Below are 12,372 nucleotides of genomic sequence, written 5' to 3' on the forward strand. Positions count from 1 at the left end.
TAAATGGCACCTGAAGACTGAACCATTGCTCGCTTGATACTACAACTCAGTGGAGTGATGGGGGGAAAGTTTTGGAATGCATAGGTGACTCATTCACTGACACCACCCCATTCAGTAGTTTTGTGCAGCAAAAAACTGACACTGTTGTATTTTTCACAACAGCGCGACTGCCGGAAGGTTAAATTTAATATAAATCTAATATAATTTGTTAGAGTCAAATTGGTCAAAATCGGCCAAATTAGCCAAGATGACTAATGCCTAGTCCAGTTTCTGGCCAAGCAGGTTGGTTTTGCAATCTACATTACAACGTGAACAGTGCCTCATCAAGGCCAGCGTTATCAAGCGAGACAATCAATGATAGAAACTAAAAGTATTAACTAGAAGTCACATTATAAAAAAGAAAAAACGTAATAACAATTAGACGTATAGCAGTTTAATCACATAGAAAAACCAGCAGAGCAGATGCCAAAACAGAGAACAGCACCTATACAGGTTGACAAGTGATGTGCATGGATAGTTTGCCATCGCTTACCTTCATTGGTCTTTCTTCTTCTTCTTTGGCTGTGCCTTATCCCATTTAAATGGGGTCGGTATTCCTTTCTCTTAGTCTGCCTCTCCACAAAGCCCTATCCAATGCTTCCTCTCTCCTCCAACCACTCTCCCGCAAGTCAGCCGCTATTTTATCTCCTCATCTCATCCTAGGTCTACCTCGTCCTCTCACACCATCCAAAACCAAATCCTGCACTCTTCGTCCAACATAATCCTTCTCCCGTCGCTGTACATGCCCAAACCACCTCATCCTTGTCTCCTGCATTTTCTTTCCCAGTAATCCAACTTTTACAGTACCTCTGATTGGCCTTTGCTCGACAAAAATCGGAGCGAAGGCCAATGAAAACAAGCGCTGGCAAACCACCTATCCACACTTTGACGCTCGTCAAAATTGGCCCATAGTGTGGATGCGGCATGAAGATTGGTTTTGGTTTGTGCGTAAACTGCTGACGACGTCAACGATAGAGGCATTGCTGTTGGGTGACATATTGTCCAAATCTCAACAGCTGATCAACAGTTATTTGTTTATCCTTCCCCTGTCGTGGTCGACGATATTTATGCACGAACCAAAACCCACCTTAATGTCTAGTGCACACTATTGCCCAGTGGCTTGCCATGTCGCTGGAAAGCTTGGTTTCGTTGGTCTTGTCAGCCACACTGCAATGTGAACAGTGCCATAGGGTATCCCTGATAGAGTTCACGGAAACTCTTCATTTTTATGAAACTGATATTAACAAAATAAAAACCATGCATCATTCCTGGACCGAAAATCAAGTGACGAAGCAGTGTGTGATTACATTAAACCTTGACTTTTGGACAACATAAACATTTAATCAAAATTTTGGAGAGAAATAGAACAGGCTCAGCCTAGTTTTTCCTCCAATGTCATAATTGTATTATGATTATAGTGGTTTTATACAATAAATAAATGTATGAATGAATGACAAAGTAACGCAATGACAATTCACATTACTGTATTACCGCAAAAAAATCTGATGTAGCGCACTCACACAACTTTCCTTGCCGTTATGAAAATTGATCACCTGACGCTAGTGTTCCCGCGCATCTCAAGTCTACTATTCAAAGATTTGAGCCAGCTGGTGACAGGGCAATAACGCTGGAGACACACGAGGTCTGCTATCTCTTCATAGTGAATCATTTAATAGAATCAACAGTTTGCAATTGGATAATCACATTTTCTCGAATTTCGAGCTTATTTTTAATTTTAGGTGAAAATGTTACTGAACATTAATTGTAGAGATTCTCATTCTCAATCTTCTCCACTAGAATTTGTTTGTTTAAATTGTATCTGAAGCCTGATAATTGAGAATCTGATATCAAACTTTGTATAGATGGGGCGGAGCTCCTTAAATTTTTACAGATATGGGACTTGTGGCACTTGATAGAGCTTATCAATTACTTTTTTAGGCATAAATTTGATCAAAATCGTTGGAGCCGTTTTCGAGAAAATCGCGAAAACCCCTGTTTCTGACATTTTCGCCATTTTATCCGCCATCTTGAATCGCATTTGATCGAAATTGTTCGTGTCGGATCCTTATATTGTAAGGACCTAACGTTCCAAATTTCAAGTCATTCCGTTAATTGGGAGATGAGATATCGTGTACACAGACGCACATACACTCATACACACACACACACACACACATACAGACCAGTACCCAAAAACCACTTTTTTGGACTCAGGGGACCTTGAAACGTTTAGAAATTGGGGTAGCTTAATTTTTTTCGGAAAGCAATACTTTCCTTACCTATGGTAATAGGGCAAGGAAAATAAAAACAGACATGTCCACAAAACAAAAACTAAAATACAGAACAAATTAAAAATGTGAAAAAGTACCTTTCACAAAATTAATTATCTACCAACCATTTATGTTGAATGAAAAAGACTAAGAAATTGTCAAAAAACCACTGATTTATTGATAATATTAGAAAGACCATTGACAATGATATTACACCTTTGACGATGGTGTAATAACCGAAACCGGTCTTTCTAACTATCAATAAATCAGTGTTTTTTTGACAATTTCTTAGTCTTTTTCATTCAATATGAATAATTACCACAATATCAACTTCTCAACTACAAAAAAAGTGAAACCATTTCTGTCATATTTTCAAAGAATAAATGTGCTTAACAAGAAAAATATTTTTTTGTCTCTCCTGAAAAGTGAGAGACATGTTTGGTTTCTGCAGTGGACCATTCAATTAGGCCTATAGTAACTCAATTAAACAGCATAGCAGACAGCATAACTGGAAACAGCACGCATTAGTTGACAAGAGTGTGGAAGGGCGGTTCGTCAGCGCTCGCCTTGACTGGCCTCCGCTCTGAGTTTTGTCGAGCGAAGACCAATGAAGGTGATCGCTGGCTAAGCAGCCACCCACAATCTAGCGCTCGTCATTTGTAAAAATTGGTCCATAGTGTGGATGCGGCATAAGACGTGCACCCTTCCGTCTGCTAGCACTATCTGGGTTCGAATCCCCCCGGCGGGAATGGACGTTTAGTCATCAAATCACCCTCGCACTTTCCATTACCCAAGCAAAGCTCATGTGGGCATTATTCGCAATACAAAAATAAAGGAATTCAAAGTGATTTCGGTGTTAAGCGCATTACATCCAGGATCCAGGAATCCCTGGGTATTCATCGAGAAGTTGCTCTCGATTTAACTAGACATCAAGAATCAGGAGATTAATGAATAAATTCATCTATCTAAACAATCTGAAAGTCAAATTTAGTTCACATTCAGAGTACATGGCAATTTCAATCAAAGCACATGGCAAAGTCACATTTCGATGTTTTAATTGACATGAATTCAGAAGATTTTGAGCTTATTTGTGATTTTATTGACCAAGCAAAGTGAGTTCTATAGCTGCGTACACATATTCGCGCTTCCAACCAGCACCGAGCACGCTCTTCCCTCGTACCACCATCGAACCACAGTCGCACCGCCCACGCACCCATCATGAACGTTATGGAAGATGTTAGATCTTCTCGCGTTCCCCGGTCGAACCATTGTTGCTCCCCGGTCGATCATCAATCGCTCTGCCGGAGTGACGTTCGGTTGCGGAGCAGAGCGAAAGTCTGTACGCACCTTATGATTAAAGTCGACGGTTTGGCATTTCTCTTAATGTTTAAATGTTTATATGTTGCGCATTTACGGCGAAACGCGGTAATAAATCTTCATAAAATTTGACAGGTATGTTCCTTTTTTAATTGCGCCTCGACGTATATACAAGGTTTTTGTAAATTTGCATTTCAAGGATAATATAAAAGGAAAAAGGAGCCTCCTTCATACGCCAATATTAGAGTAACAATCAGACTATAGAATTATTTGAGAGCAAATGAGAGCAGTTCACTCAGAGACATGCTACTATCACATAATTTAAGTTTATGCATTCATAGCTTTACTAGAGAAACAATACACTCTGAAACAATTATTGATAATATTGCAACCGATTTGAATGAAGATTTTTATAGGGCTGAAGTTGTAAAAACATATATATCTGATCATCACTCCCAAATAATAGAAATATTTAGAGAGGAAGTTGATAGGTCTCAGGGTAAACCCCAAACACCCTTCACGTATTTCAGAGATTATAATGAACATAATGTAAATGCTTTTCATGAACTACTGAAAAAAGAATCTGGGATGATGTATATCGGTCTTGTAATGTTGATGAAATGTATGAATCATTCTTAAAAATATTACCTCTCACAAAATCAGGCTTTCCCGCTAAAAAGAAAGAAAGTATCACAGCTTAAACAGAATAAATGGATGAATAATGATGTGAAAAGAGCTAGGGAGAATATAGAGATGCTGCTCTTTTCTATAGGCAATACAAAACTAATACTCTCAAAAACTTATTAAAGCAAAAAAAACAACAATACAAGAACATTTTAAACACATGCAAAACACAATTCATCACTAGGCAAATATCACATTCAGACAACTTAAGTAGGACTACATGGAATATTATAAATAATGAGGTGGGTAATAGAACTAATAATAGAAGAAGTAAATCTATAATCAAAATCAAAACAGAGGATTCAGAAGTTGAAGACCCAGTGAAAATAGCCAACGTCTTCAATGATCATTATGTATCTGTGGCTGAAAAAATACGGAAAGGCAGGGGAAAGCAGAGGTTTGAATATTGTAGGAACACATCAACTAATTCATTAAATTCAATATACTTGACATCAGTATCCGCAGATGAGATTCTGCAGGTTATAAGAACACTCAAAAACAAAAAGTCAGAAGGTCATGATGGATTCTCTAACTGGTTGGTAAAGAATGTGACACTTTTATTTGTACACCTCTTGCCTTTATCATAAACAAATCTTTCGAGGTGGGTGTATTCCCAAGAAACTTGAAGATTGTGAAAGTTATTCCACTGTTTAAAAGTAAGGAGAGGGATAACATAGAGAACTATAGACCTGTGTCAATTATATCCACATTCTCAAAATATTTGAAAAAGTATTAGAAAATAGAATAGTGTCTTTCTTTAATAAGTACAAACTTCTTTGTGTTGACCAGCATGGTTCATAAAAGGAAAATCCACAGAAACAGCAGTTGTTACCTTTGTGAATAGAATTATTGATAATTTAGATAAGAAGAAACATTCAGCAGCCACTTTTGTTGACCTCAGCAAGGCATTTGATACAGTTGAACTTACAATTCTACTAAATAAATTAGAAAATATTGGCGTTAGAGGGCTTGCACTGAAATTACTTGCGTCATACTTACTTAACAGAGTACAATATGTTGAAATAAAAAACAGCAATGGCAATTTTAAATCTAAGTTAAGAGAAGTCAAATTTGGAGTCCCCCAAGGATCGGTGCTAGGTCCGCTTCTTTTTAACATCTACATAAATGATATAAAGGGCAGTGGATTAGGAGCTGATATTACTTTATATGCGGATGACACTAGCATCCTAAATGCTGAGAATGACTGTGAGCGGCTGGAGTTGAATGCTTATGTATCAGTCAATAACATTTGTCAGTGGTTCAACAGCATCAATCTGCATCTTAATGTTAGTAAAACTGTTAGAATGACCTTTTCAAATAGTGTATGTTGTATTGGTTTATTGCTGGATGATGAGTTCGTTTCAGAGGTTGAAGTGTGTAAATTTTTAGGTATTCATCTGGATTCTAGTCTTAACTGGCAATCTCATGTGGATCATACTTGTTCTAAACTAAGTTCAGTGATTTTTATTTTAAGAACACTATCCCGCTATTGTACTTTCAATATACTTAAATGCATATATTTTGCTTTATTTGAATGTCATCTGAGATATGGAGTAACAGTTTGGGGCAATTCTTCTGAAAGAAATGTAAGAAAAATATTCACTTTACAAAAAAAGCCATTAGATGTATGTGTAAACTGACGAGATATCAGTCCTGCCGAGATTATTTTAAAATTGAGAGTATTCTCACATTTCCATCTTTGTTCATATATAAGACTATCCTTAGCACCGTTGATAATAATTTTCTACCCACTAATAGCAATATCCACAGTCATAGAACAAGAACAGCTAATAACTATCATTTACCTAATGTTAATTTAGCAATAGCAAAGAAAATCCATTTTATCAAGGAATATTTTTTACAATAGGCTCCCAAATGAAATAAAATCTGTTAAAACAAATAAAAATGTATTTAAAGCCCACTTGAAGAAATATTTATTGAATGGTGGCTTCTATTCCATAAAGGAATACATGGATAACTAGTGGATACATTTCAATAATAGTGTGTACTTATCAATTAATAGCTGTGATAACTTATTGTACTTTTGTGTTTTGTACTTTGTGACATTGATCATTTTCATGTATTTTATTTGTTATTTTAATAATTTGACGTTTGCCATATCTGTAATGTACAGTTTTTATGCAATAAAAATATTTATTATTATTATTATTTATTCATCATAAATCAGCTGACAAGTGATTACACAGATGTGTGGAGAAGCCAGTCTATTGCTGTATTTACATAAGGTCTTTAGTTTCAATCAGGTACTTGTGGATGAGAATACTGCGTGAGGTCTACTGTTCACAGAACTACTAGTACTCAATTACTTACAATATTATTTTTGTCATAGTCATTAAATCTCAGCTGTTTTACATGCATGAAATCAAGCCGGTAAACAGCTGTTTGGAGAACAAATGAACATATGATTCTCATTACAGCATACTCTACTGTAATGAAACCATATGTATTCTTTACAGTCGAGTATGTTTCCTAGTTCCGAAATAGGAACAGCAAAACTGCTACAAAAAGCCCACCTTCAGCGCTTCAGGTCGAAGTTTTGTCAGCTTCCACAAAACTCCTGATTTGGAATTTGTAAACTAGGTTATGTTTATAGAATGCATGTAGTAACTTCAGCACAAGCAGGTAATTTTTTCTATTTCTCAATTATTCTTCTTTAGATTATTATGACAAAAAATAGTGTACGTTACTTGGACGTGAATGTCTTTTGCAGTGCTCGAATGAAATTCTAGTCTCGGCTAATGCCTCGACTAGAAACATCATTCTCGCATGCAAAAGGCCCCTTCCCCGTCCTTGTGACGTAAGATACTATATTGTTAAGGTGATGGTCAATAATCATTGTAAAATTTAAAACTTATACAGAAAAACATTTATTACAACAAATTGTAGAAATATACAACTATCACAACAAAACAGAATTTGAAATATTTTGCAATTTTCCAACTGGGAATTAAAACCAGCAACCATTAAAAATTAATTATCCACCACACTAAATAATCTCCATCAATACTGATAAAATATGTCAACTTGATTGACTGATAAGCTCTATTTAAATAATATAAGACTATAAATATATATTGATAAGCATCAATTGAATAAACCAACATTATTTATGCACATAATTATAAAATATTGAATAAATTACTAAAGCTCTTCTTTAGAAGATAGTGTGGTCACTGCTTGAAAATTGAAGGAGAATAAGAATGTTTTCATAAAACATCTCTAGTTCATCCCTGTTTTTTTAAACTAGGAGTTATAAATTATGTATCATCATTGGAGGATATTCAGACTATTGGTTGAAAGTTTCTGATTAGTAAATCTGCAATTGAAAAATAATAGTAACATTAATTACAGAGCAATAATTGTGATCTAATTATAATAGGTCTCACAGAAGAGTCGAAAGGTTCTTATGACCTTCAGACAAAGTTCTTGTCTCATAAACATAATTCTTCCAAAGCAAGAGATTCTCAAATATCTATGGGTTATCTCCTCCAAGATGCAAAAAAATTGACATTTTCAAGGAGTATAATTTCTATGTTGGTACATTGCAACTAATTGAAAACCATAATATTGAATGATGTAATAATAATTATTGTTATTCACTAGCAAATATTAATAGTTTCTCACCATCAGATGGTTATTTTTATAGAATAATGGAATCAACCCATTTTTTCATATTATTTATTCACTTAATAATTTGTCTATAATTCTAATGTCCTATCCAATTTCAGCCAGGTTTGGTGTTTTTCTCTTATTAACCGAATATTCTAGTTGATTAACTTATTTTCTAAATCTAATATATTCCAATTTTGTCACTGAGAATAACTGCAAGGTGCTATTCAACTGTTAGGAAATTTATGACGACCAGTGATAAGAAAAATTGTTCCATAAATGAGAAATTTTTCTTCAAATAAGGAAATATTACTTGAAATGAAGAATCATTATCGTTGAATATTTTTTCAAATGAAGAAGCATTTTCTCAACTGTGGAACAATTTCCTAAATGACATTTTTTCATCAAATGAGGAAACTTTTCCTCAAATGAGGAATCACAATAATTGAGGGATTTGGAATGAGCTTTCGGGCAATTGTGTGCAGTGGGTTGAGTTGAAGTCTTTCATGTACTCATTGGCCTGAAACAGACAAAATAGATTAAAATCCCCACAAGAAAATGATTATAACAAGGAGATTTTCAAATTCTTCAGATGCAGATACAGTGACACATTGGGCCCGTTCTGTGTACATAGAATGTGGTAAATTGTCCGATTCACAATTTACCAGGTAAAAAGTTCCGCGTCCCATGGGAAGAATTTTGACAGATTCTGTACCAGAAACCAGTTCCAGTTCCAAGTTCCTGCCCCACAGTCGAAGCGTGGTAAATTGTTACAGATCCAACTATCCGAGCTCTCATTGGTCAATTGAATTGTAGTCTGCTTGCTAATCTGCGCATGCGCTGATAGCTTGTTTACCATAGCATAGCCATAGAATATACATAACAAACAAAACTATGTTTGATAACCATTCGTTAAATTAATTTTTCTCCATAGAAAATTTGAGAGTAATGGAATGAAATAAATACACACTTTTCTAAACGGTAAGTTTGTAAAACAGCCTTTCTTCATTCACGCAGCTAGTAAACGACACATTTTGGTGTGAATCAACTTTATAAGTGTGCGTCAAAAGCTTGAACCAACGATTTTGAAATGGCGTTCCGTGGGAACATTTTGCACTAATCACAATAATTCAAGTAACTTGTTACATGTAATTCAAGTAACTAATGTTACTTCAGTAATTCAATTCAATTTTCAATTTATTTGCCATATATACAAGATTTTTACAATAATTACAAATTCACATAATAATTGGGTACATCCTACAGAAATTCAGACTCTATTCTCTATTCTATACTACTCTAGAAATAATAAAAATAAATTAGATATAACATAACTGAAATCCCAGTTGTACTCATTTTACCGGCAGTAATTGCTAGCAGAGACACGTGTCTGATCGCTAGCAATGAGTTCAGTTCAAATCATTGAAAGATTTTTTCTTATTTTTTCTTCTTGATTGAAACACAAAAAAAGAACTTTGATGAAATTCACAAAATCACAATTTTATTTTAGGTATTCACCAAACCAATCTATTATGTGTAATTTTATGATTAAAAGTCGATTTTAAAAAATATTCTAGCTTTTACCCATTCATCAATATCTTTTGTAAGTTTTTTGTTTATTTTATGGGTGAATAAGTTTAAGGGAATCATATTAATCAGCATATTGCAGTTGTGTTCATACTGTCTTCTACTTACTGAAAGTCTGGAGAATCTGACCATGAATTTCATTGTAATCGATGGACGAGTGTTGTAATTGAGAGCACGGATTGTTGGTAAATGTTTAGTTTTATTAATAGAAAGGATCAAGTTTTTTATATATTGCTGTCTTATGGTGAGAACATTCATTTCTTGGAAAACGTCCCTACTAGGATAGATCCTTGGTTTGCCCAAGGCTGCTTTCACTAAAAATTTCTGCAAAATGAAAACTTTCTTTAAATGAGTATCATATGCGCCACCCCACACCTCCAAACAATTACAGAAGTAAAGTCAGTAATTCAATTACAAAAGTAATTACAGCTGAAGTGTAATTCATTTACGTTGAATTACTTGTTACTTGTCTGAACTGTAACAAGTTACTAGTCACAGTAGTTCAAACTAATCTGTTTTACTATCCATGACGAAATGCTAGTAATAATCCGTTTTTGAACTATTTTTAACTACTGTATTTTTAACGACGTTTTTGAAATTAGACTGTAATGACTAGAAAATCAACTTATAAAGTTGATTTACACCAAAATGTGTCGTTTACTAGCTGCGTGAATGAAGAAAGGCTGTTTTACAAACTTACCGTCTAGAAAAATAGTTCAAAAACGAATTCAAACTTGTTAAATTTGAAATTCTTGCCAATTCTAATATTTGTCAATGTAATGCTTTACATGTACGATACAACTGTACAGACGAAAAACTGAATGGTAGTGGCAGTCACTTCCGACACAAGTAAGCTCGTTTGTATGCAAGTAAGTAGGTAAGTTAGTTTGTGAGCTCTTGCAGGCATTCATATAGAACACTACACCTGTTGGTCGACAATTTCCGATGATACGTTACGTAAAGCCCCGCACACACACATCGATTTTTGTTCGTACGGTATTTTGCCGTCCTTATAAATTCTATTAGATTAAACAAATGATTTCAAACAGATGATGCTTGTCAAGTTCAGTTTAATCTAATAGAATTCATAAGTACGGCAAAATATAGTACGAACAAATATCGATGTGTGTGTGTGTGTGTGTGTGTGCGGGGCTTAAGGCTGGCTACTATAGTGAGGTCCACGTTATAATGGCAGTGGAGAAAGATAAAAGAACAACGTTGCCGATCCTCTGTCTTGTCAATGACTTCTATAGACGGTAGCTGATACAGGTTTATTTATGTAATATTAACTGTTCATTCTCGTTTAAAATAATTAGTTATATTTCATTAAGCAAGAAATTTTATTCTTCAATAATTTGATAATGATTTTTCATAATTAAGATGAAATATTTTTCAATTAATTATAAATTCTACATTGTGTTATAAAAAAACTACAACCTGAATTAAATTTAATAAATCATACAACTGAAAAAGACTGCACTATAATTATTATTAATTACTAAAATTTGTAGGCTAATCTCCACTCAATTTGGTAAACAAAACTTGTGGTTTCGGAATCTAGTTGGATTTTCTAGGTTAGGTTTTACATGTTAACCTTAGACCATTTATAGAGTAGACACGGCCAATTGTATATTCATACTAAAAGTCGTTGAAGCCAACATCTCTACTGCCAAATTCGCCCACGTTGACGTCACAACAGTTTGTTGTGTAAGTGTTTGTGGTGTTTAACTTACATTGTTGTTGAACAATGCATTGTTCTTAGCTTGGTTGTGACGTCAATATGGGTGGATTTGGTAGTAGATGTTGGCTTCAGAGGCTAGACTTCCCAGCGTGTCTACTCTATAAATGGTCTAAGATGCTAACAATGTGAAACAAGTGTCATGGCGGCGCACTGCCACCCTGATCCACTCTAATCTGTCGTTTCGTAACGTAACATTAGTTATCGTTGGTGAAATCAAATTTCTTAATCTTCCGTTAAAGTCATCAGTCAGTGTTAATTGGAGATTACTAAGCGAAGCGTTAACGTGAATTTGGTGAAACTCGCCCACTTAACTACTTGATAAGACAGTAATTTATGGAAATTCTCTTCATCATAATAGACAGTTGTGAGGAATTCGTCAATTTATAAAAAATATTCTAATAACTCACCAGAAATAGAAGCATTTTGGTCTTTCTAGTAGAGTCGTAGTCACCTCCCAATGAGGAGGGGAACGTTCTATTGTCATGAGATCCATGGTAAGCAGCTAGGTCAACTCTACACCTCGGCTCATCAACAGTGTGAATACTCATTATTTGTCCTGAAACAATGCATTACTCAATAAAAATTACCCATTAATTAGAAAAAATACAATTAGGTAAAATAGGTAAAAAAATATTAATCTGAGTACCCTTATACATTATTTTGGCACTACATGTTTCGGCTACTAATGCCATTTTCATTTTCCGTGATAACCTTTCCATCTGATAAAAATAATTCTCAAATATTTGAATAGTTATTTGTGCAACTAGTGCGCAAAGTGACAGTTTGCTGCACCGAAAGAAACGTTTACGCACGAGCCGTAGGCGAGGGCGGAATGGTTTCTTGAGTGCAGCAGAGGAAATTGCTCACGTATTTCACATTAAATTCTTCCTACAGTTACCATTGAACATGAGAAGTGGTTGATTATGGGTAAAATGATGGCTGAAATCCATCAAATGTTTGTCTGTATAATTTTGTTATTAATAACAACTTTAATTTATTTTAAACTTGATAATCCATTGAAAATTAATAATTGATAATTTATTCAAATAAAAAATTAATTAAACCATTAATTTGAAAATTTGAATAATTTTGAGTAAATCTTAA

General features: G+C 34.5%; 1 protein-coding gene across 2 annotated transcripts in view; it reads right to left on the minus strand.

The window, feature by feature from the left end:
- Positions 1 to 7,182: 7,182 nt before the first annotated feature.
- LOC111054968 (phosphatidylserine lipase ABHD16A) overlaps positions 7,183 to 12,372 on the minus strand; it is a 62,823-nt gene continuing 57,633 nt past the window's right edge. For both annotated transcript variants that reach the window (XM_039431636.1, XM_039431635.1), the window contains 2 exons: positions 11,676 to 11,824; positions 7,183 to 8,460 (listed from right to left, as the gene is read on the minus strand). In XM_039431636.1, coding sequence (XP_039287570.1) covers positions 8,377 to 8,460; positions 11,676 to 11,824 — 233 coding nt within the window. In that variant the 3' untranslated portion in view covers positions 7,183 to 8,376. The remainder of the gene's footprint in view (positions 8,461 to 11,675; positions 11,825 to 12,372) is intronic.

The sequence above is a fragment of the Nilaparvata lugens genome, chromosome 6 (genome assembly GCF_014356525.2).
Source record: "Nilaparvata lugens isolate BPH chromosome 6, ASM1435652v1, whole genome shotgun sequence".
Classification (NCBI taxonomy): domain Eukaryota; kingdom Metazoa; phylum Arthropoda; class Insecta; order Hemiptera; family Delphacidae; genus Nilaparvata; species Nilaparvata lugens.